This window comes from Ursus maritimus, unplaced genomic scaffold (genome assembly GCF_017311325.1).
Source record: "Ursus maritimus isolate PB19 unplaced genomic scaffold, ASM1731132v1 scaffold_31, whole genome shotgun sequence".
Taxonomy (NCBI): domain Eukaryota; kingdom Metazoa; phylum Chordata; class Mammalia; order Carnivora; family Ursidae; genus Ursus; species Ursus maritimus.
Genome location: NW_024425675.1, coordinates 15,451,332 through 15,476,165, shown reverse-complemented (window position 1 = coordinate 15,476,165; position 24,834 = coordinate 15,451,332). Strand labels below are relative to the sequence as shown.

At 38.4% G+C, this 24,834-nt stretch overlaps 1 protein-coding gene across 2 annotated transcripts in view; it reads left to right on the top strand.

The window, feature by feature from the left end:
• Nucleotides 1-24,834, top strand: part of MALRD1 (MAM and LDL receptor class A domain containing 1) — a 747,156-nt gene that overhangs the window by 594,468 nt on the left and 127,854 nt on the right. For both annotated transcript variants that reach the window (XM_040645358.1, XM_040645357.1), the window contains exons 34-35: nt 8,900-9,163; nt 19,899-20,024. In XM_040645358.1, the coding sequence (XP_040501292.1) occupies nt 8,900-9,163; nt 19,899-20,024 (390 nt within the window). The remainder of the gene's footprint in view (nt 1-8,899; nt 9,164-19,898; nt 20,025-24,834) is intronic.

Below are 24,834 nucleotides of genomic sequence, written 5' to 3'. Positions count from 1 at the left end.
GAGGTTAGAGAAATAACCAGGTTTTGGTAAAAACAGGTCTAAAGAAATGATGGGCTGGGTTTTTCCACCAGATGGAGCAAATGATTGATCAATTAGGAGATCAGTCCAAGTTCTAGAATATCCTGACCTTGCTGTTTGCTCCTTCTGGTCTTTCTGATTGTAATATAATTAACGTAATGTTAGTCAAGCCTTCTGTGGAATCCCTTATGGGGCAAGATAACCCAATATACTTCAAAGTAATCACTTTTAATCATTTCATCAGAAAGGCAAAAATTAATCTTAAAAATTATGTGTTTTTTTAAAATAATAATAAGCATATACAGCACTCTGAACTTAGAGGTAAAGCTACTGATTAATATTTTTCAAAAGTTAATGTTGATGAAATTAAACATAGCTCTGTTTATCTTTCTCTCTAGTGCCAGTGCCCTATTAACTGGAAATCATGTTATCACAGTCATTTTCTCTGGTTCGGTCATAGTAGTAGTCAAGACACTACAGCTGAGAGAACTCTGAAAGACCACCATAGAATTATATTTGACTCCTGAGTGGTCTTCTCCACCACCTGCCTCAGTAAATCATCTCTCCTTCGGCCCTCCTGAGCCATGTATAGCAGGTGTTTCTAAAGTCTGTATGAAATTGAACAGCATTCCCTCACCTACAGCTTGCTTAAAACTCTTTCGGTTTCCTTCAGTGTATTTATTTCTGGTGTGTGATGGAGAGATAGCTTCCCACTCCCCATCTAAAGCCTACTACGCTTAGACAAAAATCTAATAATCGATTGGTGCCAAAATACTCAAAATTTCTCTAAGTAAAAGCTTTCCCACTCACAGGATTGACAATGACATTTTCTCTCCTGGTCCCTTCCCAGCCAGCAAAGAGTATAATGCCATCATATCTGAAACGTTCATTATTTCCTCCACAGTCGTAGGTTTGAGAGGGAGAACATGGGAGAGGCTGAGTCAGGCATCAGAACAGTGGTACTTCATCCTGCAAGGACAGGGGATTTAATCCTATAAGGCTTTGAAGAACCATTTTTGAGCAGGAGTCTTCCTTTGGGGAATGTAAACTGAAGGCAATATGAAGCATGAATTTAAAAAGGAATGTATTTAATAATAATGGCCCTAAAATTAGAAGTCAAGAGTTCAGCATTTGGGGAATTTTTTTTTTTTAACTTTTCAATAAAGTTGCAGTTAATGTGGGCCAGAGCTACCAAGTGAACAATAGCATTAGATTAGGTCAAGTACGTAACCCGGTCCAACATTGTGCATAACAGAGGCCACACCAGCATAGATACAGTCGGCCAGGAACTGCCGCACCATCTGGAAATGATAAAATAGGAATGAATCTGTTAATCCACTAGGGTCTCTCTGGGTTCCAGGCCTCATGACAAGAAAGACATGACCAGAAACATTTTATATTTTTATATATGTTCCCACATTCACACACGTTTTAGATTATTTGGGGTTAGATGAGGGCAGAAAATTCTTCATTTATGCCATTTCAGTCATTTACGTTGCTATCACTATTTTTTCGTTAGGAAGGAATTGGCCATAATCATGGCAAATGTTGATGTGGAGTAAAAGTGGTAACTCTCTGGGGGCCTCTGAAGTAGGTTCTGTTTTCTCAGCTCTTGATTTCCCCTAAATATATTCTTGATTTTCTTTCAAGTGTGCGACCTCTCCATCTGAGCTGAGGGAGAACGGGAACTCAGGCAGTAGGGTATTCACCCCTCCACGGCCTCGTGTGCTCTTTCTTTATGTTGCCCACCACCCCCCACCCAGTCCTTCTCCTCCACCATTTCTGTCACTTGTGAAGAGCTCTGTGGTTTCAAACCACCCGCCGATGTGCGTGTGTGCACGCATGCATACGTGCATATACACAGTATTTGCACAAATGCACATATACACATATAAAGGCATTATATGTCTGTCTACATACATCGTGAAATTCTTTGAGCTTCTGTATTTGTTTGAGCTTAGCCTTGAGGGGCTGCAGCTCTTCACTTTGCAAATAATGATCACTTTCTGTTTGGCATCTGTTCTCAGGCTCTTATCAGCTTCCACACTGGATCCAACTTCTGGAAGCTTTTAGATTTCCCTTACTTTTGTCTCTTCTGTCAGACTTTTGACTTTTCTCGTTCGTGTAGCCCTTCTGACAAGCCGAAGAAGCCCTCCAGACTTCTCACGTACTCTGCATGCTCCCCAGACGTCTCTGTATGCGCCACACTCTTCCGTTTCTCTGTAGTCCAAACAGAGGTCACATTCCATCTTTCCAGGAATACTTAAGCTATTAGATATGGAAATTAAATAAGATCAAAATGATTCTCTTAGGACTCCAAATTAGAACCATTATTAAATGAAAAAAGAAATGAATGTTTTTATACTTTATGAAGGGTCCTTTAGGAAATATGAACATAAAATTATAACTCAAAATACCCTCAAACCAAGAGTTCTGAAGAACTAAAATTAAATATATACATATGTGTATGTATATATATATATATATATTTTCCCCCTCCTGTAGTCTTATAATTTTTGTGATCTTTTTGAGTATTGTTAATGAGATATGTGCCAGAGACAAACAATTGCCAATTTATAACTGATGTATTTTACAGTGAGCATTTTACCACTTATGTCATCGAGTATGGCAATATTTGGCAAGAGCTTACTTCCTGCTCTTTAAAACTGAACTTCCTTGTGCACATTTTTTTCCTTTCAAAACAGACAATCAATTTTGCTTTCACTAAACATATTAATCATAAAGATAAAAATCCATCTGATTATCCTTGGGACTTTAGGCTTTTATTGACTTTATATGAAAATCATAAGAACGTTTCACTGTTTCACTGTAAATTATCAGTATGAAGTAATTTTTATTGGTATAAGAAAGATGTTTCAACTGCTTCCCAAACTGAGTGACTAAGGAAACTCGACATCCTGTACGAAGACAAAGAAATACCCTAAATGTCAGGAACTATAACTGTGCAGAGCACAGAATGAGGCAGAGTGTGGTGTCCAGAGGAATGTCTTGGTTACTGGGAATATGAATGTTAGTTAACAGTGTTGGTTCCCCTTTATCCCAGATGTTTTGTTGTTGTTGTTGTTTCCATTTCCCTATCCTGAGATTTATTGCAAAACAAAAAGGGCAGATTTATTCATATAGAGAGCGTCGTTTGTAAAAGTCCTTTATGTAAAATCCCATAAAACTTCCGAAGCAATTGGTAAAAACCCATAGTACCCATATGAATGTATGATAGCTTTAATTGCTGAATTATACATTTATTAAAATATTTTGGAAGGTGAATTTTTAGAGAACTTTTCAGTTTCTATTTTTCTGATCTACCCTGTTTTGTGGCTTATTAAATCAATGGAAATAGTCGGTTTGTCAATACATTCTTTATTTTATCCATTTTGGTTATTTCACTGCATATTATCAAGGAAGGTAAAACTATTGAAGCCATTGATTTATTATCCATCAGTTTAAGAAATATTTATTGAGCACACACCTCATGCCATTAACTCTTTGGACATTAAGATGGCACTGTATTTTCAAACGAAGTTTGCGACTTCTCCACCTCCGACTTGCATTGTCCAAACTCAATGTGAAATCACAGCTTGGAGCAAAAATTGAGCAAAGACGTGGCAAATAGGCGGTCACAGTGACACAGCTGCTCTTTCTTGAAGGTGCCAGTATAGCTTCCATTGTGGGATTGTCTGCTGGTTTCAGAATCGCTCTTCTCAAAACAAACTTGCATACACATCCCCTATACTCTAAAGCAGCATTTCTTAACCCGTTTTCTGCTGAAACACACACAAGCGAATGCTCATGTCCTTATCACACTCCTCATGCGATGCAGGCAAGAGAGCAGTGACTTAGGGGGCGCCTGGGTGGCTCAGTCATTAAGCGTCTGCCTTTGGCTCAGGGCGTGATCCCAGGGTCCTGGGATCCCTGCTCCGCTCGGAGCCTGCTTCTTCCTCTCCCACTCCCCCTGCTTGTGTTCCCTCTCTCGCTGGCTGTCTCTATCTCTGTCAAATAAATAAATAAATAAATAAATAAAATCTTAAAAAAAAAAAAAAGGCAGTGACTTAGGACCACTTTCTGACGCGAGCTGTACCTCCACACTTCTCCCCTGGAGGAAGCATCCCTGGTGGGATTCAGGGAGTGAGTGTCACTTTACTGTTGGTACAGCCTTGAATCGGCTCTAATATACGGAGAGTAAATAGTTGCAACTGCAACAGGCGATACGCTTCATTATTGATCTCAGCACACGTTAGACTTGTAATTCATTTGAGACGCTTTCCCCTATGGCTAATAGGAAATAGTATATGTGTGTGTGTGTGTGTGTGCGTGCGCACGTGTGCACATGCGCTGAGCTTTCACACCGGCCTCTGGCTTCCTCCTGCCCCCGCCTCAGGTCCACGCAATACCTCCCTTCAGATACAGCCTGAGAAATGTTGACTTAGCAGCAAGAAGTGCGTTTAAGTTCAACAGTGAATCACATTGTCATAATGAGTCCACCATTTTCTTGAAGTGTCTTTTGTCCTGCTCCTGTCTCTCCCTCTGTCACAGTCTCCACCATGTGAGCAACCTTCTCCCTCTCGTACTTTCTTTCACCGTCTCCATTCTGACGGTGTACCTGAGGGTCTGTGGAAACGACTGTTAGCCCTGAATGTGCTATTTCAGCTCGCTTTCCTGGCGTAGGTCTTAGTGTTGCTCTGAGCACGTGACGCTCTCCCACCAAGGCAGCCCCTCACGTAGTGAGCAACACGGTGCGTTCCCACAAACCATGCTGGGGTGGGCCTGATGTGGCACCGTTCCCCTTGTGTGTTCACTGGCCTTGCACTTTAGTTCCTTTGGTTTTAGACAACCTGACTAAGCAGATCATGGGGCCTGGTAAGTTATAGCAGTGTGCTTGCTACATTTGTCAGAGTATTGTGTACTTTATTTATTTTTAAAGATTTTGTTTACTGGAGCGAGAGTGCAGGGGAAGGAGCAGAGGGAGAGGGACAAGCAGGCTCAGTGCTGAGTGTGGAGCCCGACACGGGGATCAGTCCCACAAACCTGAGATCATGACCTGAGCGGAAATCAAGAGTTGGACACTTAACTTAAAAAAAAAAAAAGAAAAAGGAGTTGGACACATAACCGACTGAGCCACCCAGCCACCCCAAAAGTATGGTGTACTTTAAATGTTGAGTTTTTCAAGGGATTTAGAGAAACTAGAACATAGAAACTTCAGAAGAAAAACATCCAATATGAGTTACAGGCTAGAATAGATTCTGACGTATATTGTTGCTGCTTTCTCTTAGACAATGCTTTCTTGCTGTGTCCCCACAGGGTGGAAGGAGCAAGAGTTATTTTTATGTTCATGAGGGCTCTACCCTCATGAGGTAATCACCTCGGGAAGGCCCCACCTCCAGATATCATCATGTTTCAGCACATGAGATTTGGGGGGCCACAAACACTCAGTCTATGGCATGACATGTATCCACCATTATAGTGTCATACAGAAGACTTTCCCTGCTCTAAAAATCCCCTGTGCTCCACTCATTTACCTCTTCTTCCCCCCAGCCCCTGGCAGCCAGTGAGCATTTTACTGTCTCCACAGTTCTGCATTTTCCAGAATATCGTATAGTTAGAATCTGGCGCCGTGTAGTCTTTTCAGACTGACTTTTTTTTTTTTCCATTTAGTAGTATGTATTTAAGATGGTGCTGAGAATATCCTGGTTATAAAAAAGAACAATTAATATTGTTCATTGTTTACAGAATTATACGAGAAAGGTATCACCTGGAGTGATTAACTGGCTGCATGGGTGACACCCAAGAATAAATACATGTATTAAAATTTTGGGAACACTTTATTAACCTCCCAAAGGGATTGTGCAGCAGAACGCGTTGAATTCAGAAGATAAATATGCCACATCTTTCCAGAGTACTCATTTCATTTGAATACCTGGAGGAAGGTTTTTATATTTAAAAAAAAAAAAAAGGCACGGTTATATTCTGGAGTAGAATACAGAATTTTCATTAGCTAAAACAAGAGACTTAAGGCCGAGCTCATGGAGAACAGCTTCTGGCTACGAGCCTGTGTAGACTCCCCTAGGGAGGCCAGTTCATGTTCCTCTTGCATCAGAAATACTTTAGTGGAAAATTTGAGAAGTGATTCAGAGGAATTCAGTTTAAAATAAGATACATTTTGGTGGTTAGAGAGTGTCTTTGGTCGGGATGCCCAGGAAGTGGACCCCGAGGTACAGATTCCTGGGCAGGAAGCCAACTGGAGATTTTCTCGGCAGCAAGCCCCGTGCAGCAAAGGGACCAGGACTGGGCAGAGGGATGGTAGGGGGCGATGCAGGTGCAGCGATGTCACGATGTCACAGGCAGGGGGCAAGGGGGGTGCTCTGGAACCACACTGGCCCTTTCAGAGATATCCCTAACTGAGGCACAGGAGCTGGGCCATTTTACCCTCCGTGTGCCTGTCAATGAATGGAGCTGTTCCCGGGAGGGGGTGTAACTGCAGAGGGCAGTTCTGGGGCTGGACTCAGCCGTGAGCTGCCTGAAAACCTCCTGGCAGCTATGGGATAGGCTGGTGATGGGTAGTAAGGAGGGCACGTATTGCATGGTGCACTGGGTGTTATACGCAACTAATGAATCATCGAACTTTACATCAGAAACCAGGGATGTACTGTATGGTGACTAACATAATATAAGAAAAAAAACATTAAAAAAAAAAAAAAAAAAGAACACCTTGATCTTGGTGGAGGAAGACCGGCAGCCCAAGACAGAGTCCACAAAACACAGCATGAGCCCACCAACATCCTTGTAAAGAACAACCTAGAACAAGTGAGTTCTGAGTACCTTTTGCTGTAAAGATTTCTGAAATAATGGAATCGCTATCTCCAAATAGAAGAGATAGTTTTATATTTGTGTATCTAATGTAGGGAAAAAGGTAAGGGAACACACACACACACACACACACACACACACACCATTCTGAACAGGAGAGAAGCATAAGGAATTTGTGCTTATCTTGGAATATGGAAAATTAATTCCTTCATGGTTTTTTTTTCAGCTCATAAAGATAAAAGTTTACCACATAAAATATTTTAGAAAAAAATCAAATTAAGACTGTCTGCCTTTCCTTAAATGTGAGATTAATCTAATGGATGTGGTGTGTGTGTGTGTGTGTGTGTGTGTGTGTGTGTATGTGTATGTGTGTGTGTGTATAAAGGTATAAAAACTTAAATCCAGTCTACCTTCTAAGTTTGGGTTTCTGGTGTGTACGCTGGAGCTCTGCAACCCCGTGTGCCACTCTGACCTGTCAGTCGTTAGATAAGAACATGGTAGCCGTGTCTCAAAGTCCTGCATTTACCCCAGTTCAATATGCTGGTTTCCATGAGAGGTTCCCTCAGATACATGGCTTTCACCACAGACTTTACGTCTAAATATATCATAGCTACATTACCACTACTGAGTGAGTCAGGGGGAAGAGGAACTTTCAAATTTCGTTTTTTAAATAAATTCACATCACCATCTTAATGCATAAAACAAATTATTCTTATATAATTAATTATAATTCTTATATAATCTTACATATCATATATAATCTATAGCTTCTATATAATTGATTATAATTATATATCTTTTATATAAGATGTAACACATAATCATATATATAATTTAAGTAGTTTATAAATAAAAGTTGTTTTAAAATGTAAAGGACGCAAACGTATTCCTGAAATGGTCCCCACTATTATCTATTGTTTTTCCCCTTAATGTACTGATGAGTCCATCAACAACTGTCACAGAGACAATATGAAGTGTAAGGACCATTCCACTAATAATGGTCCAGCAAATTAGTGCAATTATGTGTATTCTCATCTATTTCTGACCTCTGGAAATTGCAGCAAGTCAACAGTCTTTGCTCACGCTTTAGGTTTTGGCTTAGAGCTGATTTAAACCATTGCTGCAGAATAGTTTCATGTGCTAAAAATGTATTAAATTAGCATTGTGTCTTTGGACACTCAAAATTTATGGGCCTCAGGATCCGCATATGTAAAATAAGTCAGTTGGATTTGAACCACATTATCTTCAGGATTCCTGCTAGGGCAGTGTCTTGCCGTCCGTTATGATTCCACTGGCCCTTTAGATATGGCAGCACGTGACCTTTGAGCTGTCATCAAGAGCCGAGGGCAAAGAGCAGTGTGACAAACCCATGGCAGACGTCTACTTCTTTTTTTTTTTTTTAAAGATTTTATTTATTTATTTGACAGGGATAGAGACAGCCAGTGAGAGAGGGAACACAAGCAGGGGGAGTGGGAGAGGAAGAAGCAGGCTCATAGCTGAAGAGCCTGATGTGGGGCTCGATCCCACAACGCCGGGATCACGCCCTGAGCCGAAGGCAGGCGCTTAACCGCTGTGCCACCCAGGCGCCCCCAGACGTCTACTTCTGTGACTCAGCCCTGACCAGGGTCTCGGGAGCCAGATTTCCCAAATGAAGGCCATAAAACATTTATAAACTACCTACTGGTAGAATGACAATTCCCTCCACAAAATTCTAAAACTGCGAATGCAGCTTTCCAAAGTGCTTAACTTACTGTGTAAAATATCTTTACTCTCAAGGAAAATCTGATTTAGTGGTCAAACTTAAGACAGAAGAACCAAAATTTCTTCTTTAATTTGAAAGTGTCATTTTTTTAAGAATGTCATTTCTGAGGTTAAGATGAGGCATACTCTCTAATTGCATCTGGATGTTTTATAGAGCTAATATCATTCCTAATTGGAGATTAATTGACTTAAATTGCCATGATGTTTGATTTTTACGCAGGAATAAATGTATCCTATAATGTTTCAACAGTGGACAGAGCGATAATTCTAATACAAAACCAACTTGCTTTCTGTGTAGGTCCTGTGGCACCCCAGCCATCGCCCTGTGAAGCCGATCAATTTTCTTGTATCTACACACTCCAGTGTGTCCCTCTCTTGGGGAAATGTAACGGACAGGAAGATTGCGTAGACGGCTCTGATGAAATGGCTTGTGCGCTCAGCCCCCCTCCTCAGCGCTGTGGTAAAATGGAGTTCCAGTGCTCAAGCAACGAGTGCATCCCGTCCCTCCTGCTGTGTGATGGAGTGCCCGACTGTCACTTTAATGAAGATGAAGCTGGCTGCCGTGAGTTATTTTCACTAACTCAGTGTGCCATGGAAGAAATGCACTTTGGAAATTATAAAGAGAGCTTGACAGATGCAGTGAAGTTCTCTAGAGTCTTACCATGATCTTGTCATCAGTAACGTAGGCGCTTGTATTATGTTGCTAAACAAAGCATGGAGACCTTGCTTTAGCATTTCTTTCTTTTTTTTTTTTTTTTTTAATTAACATGTAGTGTAGTATTTGTTTCAGGGGTACAGGTCTGTGATTCATCAGTCTTACATAACACTCATCACACACATACCCTCCGGTTGTCCATCACCGAGCCACCCCATCCCCCCAACCCCTCCCCTCCAGCAACCCTCAGTTTGTTTCCTGAGATTTAAGAGTCTCTTATGGTTTGTCTCCCTCTCGGGTTTTGTCTTGTTTCATTTTTCCTCTCCTCCCCTATGATCCTCTGCCTTGTTTCTCAAATTCCACGTTATCAGTGAGATCGTATGATAATTGTCTTTCTCTGATTGACTTATTTCGCTTAGCATAATACCCTCTAATTCCATCCACGTGGTTGCAAATGGCAAATTTCATTTTTTGATAGTCACGTAATATTCTGCCTCACACACACACACACACACACACACACACACACACCCTACATCTTCTTTATCCATTCATCTGTCGATGGACATCTGGGCTATTGCCATAGTTTGGCTATTGTGGACATTGCTGCTATAAACATGGGGTACAGGTGCCCCCACATCACTGCATTTGTATCTTGGGGGTAAATACCTAGTAGTGCAATTGCTGGGTCATAGGGTAGCTCTGTTTTCAACTTTTTGAGGAACCTCCATACTGTTTTCCAGAGTGGCTGCACCAGCTTGCATTCCCACCAACAGTGTAGGAGAGTTCCCCTTTCTTCGCATCCTCGCCAACATCTGTCATTTCCTGACATGTTCATTTTAGCCACTCTGAGTGGTGTGAGGTGATATCTCATTGTGGTTTTGGTTTGTATTTCCTGGATGCTGAGTAATGTTGAGCACTTTTTCATGTGTCTGTTGGCCATTTGGGTGTTTGCTTTGAAGAAATGTCTGTTCACATCTTCTGCCCATTTCTTGATTGGATTATTTGCTCCTTGTGTGTTGAGTTTGATAAGTTCTTTATAAATGTTGGATACCCGCCCTTTATCTGATATGTCATTTGCAAATATCTTCTCCCATTCTGTCAGTTGTCTTGGTTTTGTTGACTGTTTCCTTTGCTGTGTTTGCTTAGCATTTCTGGAAACATTCTGTTTGTAGTCACACTAATCTCTGTTAAACTTACTTGATTTTCTTTTTTATTTACATCTGGGCCATTCATGTGGGGGATGCTACTATGTATTTGTTATCTTTCTTGTTGTTGCTATTACCATCTGTCACCATGCCAAGTGACTACAGTGTTATGGACTACATTTCCTATGATGTACTTTTCATCCCCATGACTTATTTCTTTTATAATTGGAAGCTTGTACCTCTTAATCTCCTTGACTTACTTTGACCACCCCACAACCGCTCTCCTCTCTGGTCGCCACCAGTTTGTTCTCTGTGTTTATGATTCTACTTCTGTTTTTGCTTATTTTTAGATTGCCCATATGAGCGAAATCATATGGTATGTGTCCTTCTCTGTCTGACTTAGCTCACTTAGCATAATACCCTCAAGGTCCATTCATATTGTCACAAATGGCAGGATTTCGTTCTCTTTTTTGGCTGTATAATGTTCCATTGTGTGTGTGTACGTATGTGCGTGTGTTACATCTTCTTTATCCATTCATGTATTGATGGATGCTTGGTTTGTTTCCATAGCTTGGCTATTATAAATAAGGCTGTAATAAACATAGGGGTGCATATATCTTTTCAAATTAGTGTTTTGTTTTCTTTGGATAAAAACCCAGATGTGGAATTTCTAGATCATCTGGTGGTTCTGTTTTTAATTTCTTGAGGAACCTCTGTAGTATTTCTTTTTTGTTATTTGTTTTGTTTTTATCATGGCTGCCCCATTTTACATTCTCACCAATCATACGCAAGTGTTCCTTTTTCTCTACATACTCAACAACACTTGTCATTTCCTGTCTTTGACACTAGCCATTCTTACAGGTGTGAGGTGATATTTCTCTGTAGTTTTGATTTATATTTCTCTGATGATGAGTGATGTTGAGCAAATTTTCGTGTGTCTGTTGACCGTCTGGATGTATTCTTTGGAAAAATGTCTATTCAGGTCCTCTGCCCATTTTTAATTAGATTATGTGTGTGTGTGTGTGTGTGTGTGTGTGTGTGTGTGTGTGGAGTTGTATATTTTGAATATTAAGCCCTTATCAAGTACATCATTTGCAGATATCTTTTCCCACTTAGTAGGGTTTTGTTTTTTTTGTTTTTGGTTTTGTTTGTTTGTTTGTTTTTTGTTTTTTGGGTTTTTTTTTAGTTTTGTTGATAGTTTCTTCCTCTGTGCAAAAGTTTTTTAGTTTCATATACTCCAAATTGATAATTTTTGCTTTTGTTTCCCTTGCCTGGGGGGACAAATTCAGAAAAATATGCTAAGACCAATGTCCAAAAGTTTACTGCCTATGTTTTCTTTTAATTGTATGGTTTCAGGTTTTATATTTAGGTCCATAATCCAGTTTGACTTGATTTTGTATTTGGTGTAAGAAAGTGCTCCAGACTTATCCCCTTGCATGTAGCCATCCAGTTTTTCAGCATCATTTATTAAAGAGACTGTCTTTTCCCCAAGGTGTGCTCTTATCTCCCTTGTCATGGATTAATTGCCTTATATGCATGGGCTTACCTCAGAGCTCTATTCTAGTCCATTGATCTCTGTGTCTGATTTTCTGCTGGCGCCATACGATTTTGATTAATACAGCTTTTTAGAATAGTTTGTAATCTGGGATTGTGATGCCTCCCGCTTTCTTCTTCTTTCTCAAGATTGCCTTGGCTGTTTGGAGTCTTTTGTGGTTCCATACAAATTTTAGGATTATTTGTTCTAGTCTTGTGGAAAATGCTATTGGTATTTTGATGGGGATTGCATTGAATCTATAGATTGCTTTGAATATTTTGGACTTTTAGCAATATTAATTCTTCCAGTCCATGAGCATGATATATCTTTCCATTTGTGTTGTTTTCAATTTCTTTCATCAACGTCTTATAATTTTGAGCATACATATCTTTCACCTCCTTGGTTAAATTTATTTTTAGATATATTTTGATGCACTTGTAAGTGGGACTTATTACTGTTTTAACAAATGTTTGTGGAAATGATTGAGGACATGTAGTTATAATTTCTTCCTAATGTAAGTATTTATGAGGATGGCTCAAGCAAAGGACTATAGACAAATATTCATTTTAATGACTATAGGTAGGTAGAGGTTGGACCTAGACCACTACCTGGGTAGATATCATGTCATTAGAGTTCACGGAATAGTAAATCCTAAGGACATGGGTTAGAATATCATCCCGAATCACTTACTACATGTGCAGGCTTGAAAGTTATTAGAATCAGTCTTATTGTCCATGTAATATTACCTTCTAGGGCTGTGAGGATTTGAGAGAATATATGGAAAATCCTCAGCCCTGCATTCAGCATCTTCTACTTTTATCATAACTAGCCTATTCATACGAGGAAGGAGAATGTTGGTTAAGAAGTAATTACACAAATCATTAAGGTGAGCACGACAGCACCACTACCATCTCATTTAATTCTTTGTTTGCTTGGTGTTATAATACACTGTGTTCTATATTTTGGCATAGGTTGCAGGGAGAGCTACACAAACCACATGGTAATGACCACTTTTTTTTTTTTAAGTAGTGAAAAACGTGTAACTGTCAGAGGGGACACTGAAAGAAGTATGAGGCTATTTTGGTGTCTTGTTTAGAGTGGGCGTCAGAAATTATAACTGTCAGAAAAGGAGTACAGATGAATGCAAGAAAGGGGAGACAGCATTTGGGTGTTTACAGGTTTCATTCGTAAATAAGTGAACTTCTTTTCCCTGTTATTTCCTACATGTATATTCTTTCTGTAATAAAGCCAGCTTGTCAAGTCTTATGATATTTTCTTAGAGGAAGGTAAAGAAATGGAAGTGAATGAAGAAGAGAAAGCCTGCCAAATAATTTATCCCTATTCCCATCAGGACTCTCAAGTAATTTGGTTGATAGAACTCTTATTAAGTTCAATAGAGTCATATGGTATTTGATTTCAAATAAGAATGCTATTTAAATAGAAGCTTAGGAAAGTACAGTATCCTTATACTTGGAGACGCTCTCTGGAAACCCGGTGTTTGTTGAAGGAGTCACATAGGAAGTTCTGCTCCTAAAGGGAAATAAGCCCATGCTAGGAATAGACGGGTATCATAAGGGTATTGCTTCTATCCATCTCTGAAATATTTCATTAAGCTGTGAGTCTGTAAGGAAAATTGCATGAAAATAAACTAGGGAAAAAATGCTGGGGCAAATTTACAGAATAAAAGCACCTAATGATGACAGTTTACCAAACAATTGAAGGCATACTAGTTTTTTGTTTTGTTTTGTTTTGTTTTTTGTTTTCCTGGGCTTACCTATTGATTTAGAATGGTAATTTTTAAAAAAAATCACAGTCATTTATTTATCCACAAACTCTCATTAAGAATGTAATTTATGCCACATATTATATTGGGCATTGATGACAGATGGATATGGTATTAGACCAACTCAGGTTGTAGACACATTTTATATTACTGAAGGTCGTAGTTAAGAATAAAATGTGAGAAGTTCTGTGACATAGATAAACACAGTGTTATTGAATACATAGGGTACTTCCTAACTGTGATGCTAGGGAGTCTATAAATTTTAGTAAGAAAAATGATTGCAGAGGTAAATTTGGAAGGACAGTAGTCATTAGGCAAGTGAAGTAGAGATGTTCGATTCCACTAAAGAATGGTCTGGAAATAGAGAAAAAGTTGTTTGCCTGAAGCAAATTTTGTATGACTAGAGTAGAGTTTGTGGTGAGAATGTAGAAATAATTCTGGGGAGATCTTGAAGAGTCCTTGCTCCCCCATCATGCCACCATCACCCACCGTTCAGGTAGTACATGGAATGCACTGGAGGGAGGGAGGGGGCTGGCTAGGAGCTGGCACACCCAAGTATAAAGGAATCGGTTGGGGAACAGTGTGAAGTAAAGATTTTGATTAGACTTTAGAGATGTCCGGGTAAAGAGGAAGAGAAAGTAATCAGGAATAGTTGCAAAGTTTCTGATTCGGACAACAGGACAGCAAATGTGCCATTTCCTGAGCTGGGGAAAATGGGAAGAGAAGCACCTCTTGGGAGAAGATCGTGGCTTCATTTTTAAACATGTTGTGATTGTGGTATTTGTGGCACATTCACATGGAAATACTCAGAATGTATTCAGAATGTGGCACTCAGGAAAGAGATAAAGCAATTTATATAAGTCACATGGTCTTCAGCGTACATGCTTGAAGCTGTGGGTGTGGGGGAGATTAATATAGAGAGACAAAGGGTGGAGGACAGTTAAGAAAAAAAACAAACACTGAAAGACACTGAGATGTGGTCATAGGCACAAGAGGACAGCGAAAAGAGAGCGAGAACTGTAAATGAAATGTAGAAAGCCTTAAATACGGAGAGTATTCACAGGTTGGAATGTTTTTGAGAGATCATGTAAGATTTCGGCCTAAAAACTGTGGATTGGGAAAAGCACAACAGAATTTCTGTTGATCTTTGGAAAGGGAACTTGCTGTGGACAGGAAGGGCAGAATTCTGAAGCCCATCTTTTATTGAAAAAGTAGTCAAAGAGAAAAATCAACTATAGACAGCTCTTCCAAGAAGCTGACACTTAGAATGTGATGTAGGATGAAATAAGAGGTGTTTTTTTGTTTTGTTTTGTTTTTTTAAGTTGGTTTTGAGAGCCTTGCACATGTTTAAATGTTGTAGGAATAAGGATTCTGAAGTGGTTACAATTTAAACAGGGAAATCAATAGCAAATGGTATTTAAAGGCCTTTTATTCTTGCAAAAATAAATGTTCTAGTGATCAGAATGTTTGTAATGAGTTTGGCATTTAAAACTAATTCATATTTAATATTGTCTTTCCAGTAGAAACAATTTTTTTAAAAAAAACTGAAGTAGTACATCTTTACCAAAAATATCCCCTTTCTCTTAAAAAAAAAGATAGAAGGAGAAAAACTAAGTATGGTTTAATTATAAGGGAAAATAGCACAAAACTAGGAGCATTCCTCTTACTGATATTCCCCTAGTTCATCAGATGCATCAGTCAGTATCCTGGCAAGACACAGATGGCACATTGATATTGTAAAATTTGAGATTATTTAGCAAAGGGGTTACTTATAGGGAAACAGTAGGCAGAAAGAAACCACAACAGACAGTAAAAGCAGGAGCTGGTATCACCCGTAGACCAAAGAATGTGAGAGGAGGGTAGATTTATCTTAACCTGGAATCAAAGAGGCTGCTTGATACGAAGTCGGGGAAGAGCTAGTCCATGGTGATCTCACAGCCTCCTTCATCCATGTTGCCTCTTGCTGGTTGTACACATCACCCAAACCCAAAGAGAAACTAGAGGACAAAGAAACATGTGGATGTGTCCTTTATAGTTCAGCCTTCTGGATCCCGAGTAGAGAGAGAAGATGCAGAAAGGTTCAGGAGAGGCCCCTGGAAGCTGTCAGTGATGAATGTGACTGTGAAAAAGATAGGGAAGTGGATAGTCTACCCACTTTCTAACTTTATATTCCAGTAGTCAATGTGTCTTATGAAGTTGATTGCCATTTGGAAGATTTAGAATGGGTCACGCTCTTCAGATTTGTGGATCAGCCTTTATCATCAATATTCTTATTAGCCTTTAAATATGTTAGCTGTGATCCCAGCATCCTATAGTGCTTCTCAATGATAGTATAAAGACCATCCCTCTGCATTTGGCAGCTTCTTACAAAAGTGTTCCTCAGCTTATTCAGTGTTAAAATCATGGTGATTGTCTATTTTCCAGAGATACTGAAGAATTGGATGAATACAGTCAATTGTGTAATACACATAAGTTATTATTCTTTCCCCATTAAGTTGTTTCTGTAATTTTATAAAAATTATTTAAACTGCTAAGATATTTCAGTAAGAGTAGTAGTTGGTTTTAGTTTAAGGATAGAGCAAATATCCAACCTGCTCCGTGCTAGGTATGGGCATGCCTTGAAATGCTGATAGCCTTCATTCTCAGGGTGCAAGACCATCGTCACTCGGCTCTTAGAACTGTTGGACGCATACATGAGTTTTCATCTTAATAGTAAATGGATACGCATCCCTAGACACATGTACTTTGCTTTTGTGTATATTTGGCATGCAGCAACAATTTATAAAAGGAATTTTGCTTTAGGAAAGTAACTCTAATGAACCCTTCATGAATTGCTTATATTTAATATATCTTCAATATGTGAGTGAATGAGCTAAAAGCCACAGAATTTTCTGTTACTTGGCTTGTTTTGGTAAGAAAGAGTATCACCCTTTAGGATGATAGATTGAAATAAGTATTTTTATAGACATTAACCCATAATGTTCGAATATAGTGAAAGTAGATATTGTCCAGGGAAATTCTGAAACCTGAGTTTCCTATAAATTTAATATATAGATTATTTGGAGTACTTTTGGAATTGTTCTTTGTCATATATGTAGTAATAATGAAGAAGAAAAAGAAAGTAATGGTTTGATTAATTTTCCTTTATTCAATACAATGTTTTTTGCTGTGTGGTTTTCAGTAAATACAACTTGCTATTCATAATTTATTTGCTACCTACTTTCAGAAGGAAATTGATAAATATCAGTTAACTTTAATGTTATACTATTTTAAATGCCATAGAAACTAAGATTTTAGTTTCAAATTTCATAAAACTTCTAATTTTTAACTTCCTCAAGAAAGGAAAAGTAAGACTTTTTATAAATTGAAACCATTTATTTTGTTACATATTTTTTTTATGTTTCAATACTATTTGGGCCAAAACTGAGAACTTATACCACGTACAGGTTAGAGTTCTTCATAGTACAGTCAACTTAAAAATAAGCTATCAGTCACACTGGGTGCAGGAATATGGATGGATTAGTATTTTGAAGACAAGTGTTTGAAATAGTGCTTCAACAGTAGATGAGTATTATCTATCAACTTTGAATACAAATTTCAACATACTATATTATTTAAAACCTTAAAACTGTTGGGGTACCTGGGTGGCTCAGTCGGTTAAGCTTCCAACACTTGGTTTCAGCTCAGGTTGTGATCTCAGGGTCATGAGATCAAGCCCCATATCAGGCTCTATGCTCAGCCTGGAGTCTGCCTGAGATTCTCTCTCCCTCTCTCTGCCCCTCCCATTTATATTCTCTCTCTCTCTCTCTCAAATAAATAAATCTTTAAAAAAATTTTTTTTAAAAACCCATAACACTGTCATCTTAATATGATCTCTCAGCCCCTTGCAATGAAAAATGTTCATACACACACACATATGTACATATTCATTTTTTACAAATACCTCTTCATCTTATAAGAGTTGGAAGATTATTCTATTTCCTAGTTGACTTGCTTTGCAATATCATTTATCTTGTCAATGTAGATCTTAAAATTATTTAACCTTTTGCAAAAGCTTAAAGATCATTTCTTCTGGGACCTTAGCCATTTTTGCAGTCTGGTTTTGGCTGTGGTTTTTGAGTTTGTCTGCACTACCTCCTTACACAAACTCCCCAGTGAGAGGCAAACTGCTTTCCTCACTGTTCTAATGTCAAACATATTGATTCCCCATTTATAGATTTTGTTCCCTCTCTGCTAAATGGCTTTTTACTAGAAACATGAAAATTTAAAACATCTCAAGACTCTACTCTTTCAGTCTTTACAGACTTTCGTGCACTAAAGGAACCTCTTATTTTTATAACACTTACTTGTACCGATGCTTTACCAATTAAGTCTGGCTTTACAGCATTTCTTTTTATTATTATTTTGAACTATTAACTGCTTTCATATTGTCATTTTGCTTTTACTTCTGTATGTGTTCTGGTCACTCTTTTTTTTTTTTTTCTGGTCACTCCTGTTCCCCTGCACTCTCCAGTCGAAGTGCTAAGCATAGAGTCATAGCCACAGCTCAGTGATATTTAGTGGTGGGAACTGATGTTCGAGCACCACAGGATTACTCAATGAAAAGCATCGCTTTAAGTTTCAGAGCTGGCATTTTTAATCAGTGGAAAGACACAGTCTTAAAAACACTTTATATCCAACTTGAAAATTAATTTTGATGGGCAGCCGTTGAACTGTGTCAGTAACCTATGATAATTCAAACAATTCCAGCCCATAAATACACTTAAAGAAAAGAAAAAAAAATCATAATAATACTGTTAAAATTTATGTAAGACCTATCCATGGGGATATTATTCCTGAGTCTTCTAAAATATCAATTTAGCTTGAGAAGTTTGAACTTAATTGTCTTTATTCTAGTAGAAGTAACTCCCCAGGACTATCCTTAAAAAAAAAAAAAAAAAAAAAAACAATTCTAGCAGCAGGTTTGGGTTAAAATGTTTAAATAACATATTGTACATGGCACCATTAGGTAAGTCATAGAAAAGCAGAACCATTCTTGTTGCACTTGGGTTAAGTGCCACAAAGCCCTGGCTGTTCACTGCTGCCCTCCACTTACCTCTGCAGAACCCTAGGACTCAAAGGATCAGGGATAGACAATCAGTGTAATCAATGTCATTATTATTTCATGCTTTTGAAATCTATCCAGAATTCCTGACAAGATGGTGCAATGGGTCCATGCTCCGACATTCCCCCTATTCCAAACACAACAAAGCTAGATGGAAGAGCTATCACATAAAAAGGCTTAGAGACAGGACAGATTTCAGCGTGGGGCAAAACTGGAGTAGAACCAGAGAAGAGAGATCAGGCCTGAAGCCTAAGCCTGCTCGTTTCCAGGTTCTCAGGCCAATAGGAGCCGAGAGAGATGCTCATGGCAGCCTGGAACGAAGCGTTTTGGTTCAGCGCTCACTTGTAAAAAGAGCCTAAATAGTATTACTGCTTTACAGGAAATTATAGTCCTAATGAGACAAGAGAACAAGAGGGAGGAAGACAAAAATACAGTTTCAGGACTTAGAGTAGCATCTGGGGGAGGTCGAGTACTTGGCAGGACTAGATTGCTATGGAAGGGTCAGTACCCTTGGTTAGCATCAGTAAAGTCGGTTTTTTGAAACAACTCGTCTTATGAGCAAGACCTACACTTGTCTCTTGAAGTCAGGCCGACAAGAGACTCTGGAATTAGTCAAATGCACCATGCTGTGAAGGCACAGAGTCATAGTACATTGAGCGGCAGTGACCTCCATCATGTACCCGGGGACCACCCGGCACTCACAACCGTGTGGAAATTGATGAACGTTCAAGTAATGGTTGCTGTCATCTCAATTGCGCATAATGGCAGGGACATTAGGGGAGCAACAGAGGCACAGAGAGCTCTGCCTTGACATAAAAGTCTAAAATCAATTCAGACTACATAGTACACACAGTGTACTTTATACATACACACCTGTATAATAGTACATAGTGCACAGCTGGGAAATGATTCTATCCAGAAACTTCTTTTTGAAGAATAAAAGAGAACTATAATACATAATTTAAATATAGGACTAGAAAGAGGAGGGATGATACAATAAACTGTCTTAATATTTCACTATAAGAAATTCATTTAAATAAGTGATGATTATTGTCCGTCCCCCCCCCCCCCAGCCAACGGGAGCTGTTCTGACGGTGCATTGATGTGCACTTCCTCTAACAGCTGTATCCCAATTCACGAGCGCTGTGATGGTTTGGCCAACTGCATGGATTTCCAGCTTGATGAGTCCAGCTGCTCAGGTATTCTATTAACATGAAAGTATTCTTTACAATGTAAGCCAATAACTTAAACCTGTAGATGATAAAAATATCAACACTTGAAATTCTAAATAATTGCCAAGTATGGAATAATTGGATTTCTATTATTGGTTTGGGGCAGGAAGAATATTAACATTGTTACACATATAAAAAGCTTATAAATATATAGTATAATGAACTCATGCTTATTCTATATAAACGATGTCCCCAAATAAAAATCACACACTTATTTTTAATCTAACTTAAAGTTATTAGTATTTGATAATCTCTTTGATGCAAATTGCTTGGTTTATAATATAAGGAAACACTCTAAAATATTATTAAATTTTTAATTATAATTTTTCCCACTTCTTCATAAGAGGGTCCTATTTGCATGATCTAGTCCTGTTTAAAAGTCAATTTATTAAGCTTTAGACTGACTTTTAAACATTTTTCTCTCCTGACCCTGGAATATTTATGAGAGCTGATAATGTATGTTTGTGATTATACTTTTCTCAAAACTGCTTTAAAATTCTCTAATTTATTATAGTCCATTGCTCACATCTTTCCTGGGTAATTGAACTTTTATTTCATGCAGGAGATATATGGAATAATAGATAGATAGGGGCCATATAAATATCTCACAACTAAAAGATAATATAAATTGGTAATAAAAGATATATTCAATCATATTTTCTAAATAAATTGGAGATATTTAATATCAAAACTAGGTATATTCTTTGTATCTTTCAAGAGAGCAGACTATTATGAGATAAGTGACAAAAGTATGATAATTATAATCAAATCACAGTGCAAAAAAGTCTTATTTTTTATGCTGCCGAAATGAATACTCACAGAGCACTGAATTTTATGAGTACAAAAGGAAATCAAGAAGCGAGCAAATTTGGTCCCATAAAATATGCAAAGATGAATGCTCTTTGCCATTATTTCTGTACCAGGCATGCTTATACATCAGATTGATACCCAAAAGGAAATGCTTTCACTTTCTTTTCAAAATAAGAAAGATATTAATGATAGTTTCATTCTTCGAAACTCTTAAGACAAAGCACTGATATCTAGTACCCAAATTTGTTTGCATAAAGGTGAGATTTTGTTCAGGAGAGTTCTTTATGAGAACAAATGTATCATAACGTGTTATGGTTTATTGTATGATTTTATGTATTTTACCTTTAAAAATATGATCAGAAAAACAGAAGATTGGCCATTCATCCTGAGTGACTGACATCCTGTAGATAATAATAGAGAGCACATTCTGGTTGCCCCATCTGGTTTAGTCACTCACCAATTCATTCATAGTTCATTTACAAAATACACGTCATATTGCCCCAGCAATAAAGGGTTACAGTAATATAAAGAATTAGTGAAACAGTTTTCAGAAATAAAATCCACATTATATTTTTTGTTCTCTATATTTTCTGTGCTTTTTAGTTTGTCAAACAAATACGAGGAAGTCAATGCTCCTTTGTTTAAGAATGCGTCTCTGGGGGCACCTGGGTGGCTCAGTAGTTAAGCCTCTGCCTTCGGCTCAGGTCATGATCCCAGTGTCCTGGGATCAAGCCCCCAGTTGGGCTCCCCACTCAGTGGAGAGTCTGCTTCTCTCTCCGCCCCTGGCCCTGCTTGGGCTCTCTCACTCTTGCTCTGCACGCTCTCTCTCTCTTAAATAAATAAATAAAATCTTCAAAAAAATGCGTCTCAGCTTAACCCACACTAAGAGGTGTCAGTGCCTGTGACACCTTCCCCTTCCTTTCCAAACATCATATCCCTTTATGGACGGCATTTCATAGACTTTATGAGCCCAATCCTGACAGCATCCAATAATGTCCCTGGTCACAGAGCAGGTGGTAAGCATCTGGTCTCCCCTCACCTGAGGTTTAAGTCATTAACGGGAACATTGACCTCAGGCCCTGTGTAAGTTTTGCAGGTTAAGTATATTTCAACGAGGCCTGTGTGTTCCCAAGTTACGTTAGAAAGGCATATCGTTTTCAAGTTTTGGTTGCTTATGCAACAGAAAATTATTGAACAGAATGTGTCTGGCTTAATTTAAATTGGGGGTCTTTTTCCAGTCATCTGTAGTAGTAGAGGTTAATGAAAGTTATGTTAAGGTGATACTATAATTATGATAATAATTCTTTGAAGGATAATTAGGAAAAGGCATTAAAAATATAAAGTTGTAGGGGCATCTGGGTGGCTCAGTCAGTTAAGCATCCGACTGCAGTTCAGGTCATGATCCTGGGGTCCTGGGATCAAGCCCTGCATCACACTCCCTGCTCAGTAGGGAGTCTGCTTCTTCCTCTCCCTCTGCCCCTCCCTTCCCCCACCACTCATGCTCATTCTCTCTCTCAAATAAATAAAATATTTGAAAAAAAAAATAAAGTTGTAGGATGGGATATTATTAATACAATTTAATGTATATATATTAGAATGTATTTTAGAATGTATAAAGCAGTGAAAATGGATGAACCACAGCTATAGTCATTAACATGGATTATGCTTACAAATATATTATTTTTAGAAATGTACACTGAAATATGCAAATAACATGATTCCATTTTTTTTTAAAAAGTCTTCCATGATTCATTGTTTGCATGCCTATTAATGTTTCAGAAGGTTTTATTTTTATTAAGCTTTTTTAAATTTTAATTCTAGTAGGCTCAACATACAGTGTTATGTTAGTTTCAGGTGTACAGCATAGTGATTCAACACTGCCCTACATTACTCAGTGCTCACCATGATAAGTGTGCTCTTCATCCCCTTCACCTGTTCACGCATCCCCCTCCATCTCCCTTTTGCTTTATTTTAAATGAATACCCTCAGTTAAAGTTATTTATTTTTAAATAAGAACATTTTTTTCTTGAATCCTACACCAAACCAAAGTGCTATAGAGCTTTGCCAAATTTCTAAGCCATAGTTAATCTTCCCTGCAGTCCCCATGCTGGGATTTCAAGATAAAGAGAGCAGTCTGTGCCCACTGGGTATTCGGTTTACTGCACCAAATCAGATGGTTTTCTGGAAGACTCTTAGATCCATACAGCTCCTGAAACTACAGGCAAGTTATTGTATGTGTATATTTAATCCATGGCAGTACATAAATACTGTACCATTCAGAGAAGTTCATGATCATAATATCAGGAACAGCAAGGGGTTATACAAATTCTGACCTGAATAGCAGCTCATTTGACATTTTTAGACTAACAGGCTTTGGAGTTAGAAGACTGGAATTCAGTTCAATATCTGCTGCTCCCTTGCTATTAACTTGAGCAAATTCTATTATTAACCAGTTTCCTCCTCTGTGAGAAAGGATATATATGGGTATACCATATAATGCTATGAGGATTAAATGAGGTAATGCCAGTAAAACTCTTAGGACAGTCTTGACACAGAGCAGGTCTTCAGTAAAAGGTAGTGGTAATGGTGTTCATAATGGTAGAGGGGGGAAAGGAAAGGAACGGAAAAGCTGGAGAGAGCATTGGTAATAGAAATTAGGTTTCATGGGTGATTTAAAGAATCCCCAAATATAGGGAGCTGGCTGAGAACAATTATTTAATACATTATGCATACCACTCACTAGTACAGAAATGTTACAAATATATTTCATTTTATCCTCTCAACAGCCCTAGAAGACAAGGTGATAGATACAATTCTCACTTTAAATGCGAGAAACCTTATACATAAAGTACCTAGCCCAAAGTTACACAACCCATTAACTGAGCCAAGTGTCAGTGAGGGAAAACCAGGACTCATGTGACTGTCCGTCTTCTCAGCAATCCACCATGCAACAGCTGTCACTTCCTAGGCCTCCAGATACATTGAAAGAGACCACACACACACACACACACACACACACACACACACACACACAGAGCTGTCCAGTTTATATGTGTTCCGGCTTTTCCAGAGTGATACACCAGAGTGGAATTGAACTTGAACTCTTCATAGAATGCTATTGCTATGTAGTCAGTTGAGTCATACTGGCCTCCAGATACATGGTCATAATAACCAATGCAAGAGGGTACAAGGCAGTGAGACACTGATGTGTCTAAACAGCCTGAACTCATGCTAATTCTAATATCAACCACATAGATCCCGACTTGCCATTTGAGAACTATCTGCTTACCTCCTGGAAATATTTTTTTTTAAAGATTTTATTTATTTATTTGAGAAAGAGAATGAGAGAGAGAGAGAGAGCATGAGAAGGGGGAGGGTCAAAGGGAGAAGCAGGCTCCCCGCAGAGCAGGGAGCCCAATGCAGGATCATGACCTGAGCCAAAGGCAGTCGCTTAACCAACTGAGCCACCCAGGTGCCCATCTCCTGGAAGTATTTAATCTCTTCATTGCTAACTAGTCATAGACATCTCCCTCCCCATTTCATCTGTTCCCTGCTTTAAATTGTTTTGAGTAAATTAAAGGTGAAAATATGTTGTACTGGGTCTTTCCATCGTATGGATAAAGAACCTAGGTCTAAACAAACTGAAAAGAGCTTGTTGTGGAGGTAACTTACAAATCATCTCTCCTCCAAAACACCAAGTTTAATAAAATGCATATTTAAATTTCCATAGCATTATTTTAATATAAAGCAAGCGTATGTTTTACTCTCAACAATCAAGGTAAATATTAATGACCCCAGGGGGGGAAAATGTGCAGCTGTGTGTATTTTGATGTTCTTCAGTGTCACTCTACAGTTTTTTCTTATAAAAACAAAGCCCGTATGTGAGGAAGACTAAAATTGTACTTAAGACCAAACATAACCATAAAATGATTTATCTAAAAGGTTTGTTGCAATTTATGCTTTATCA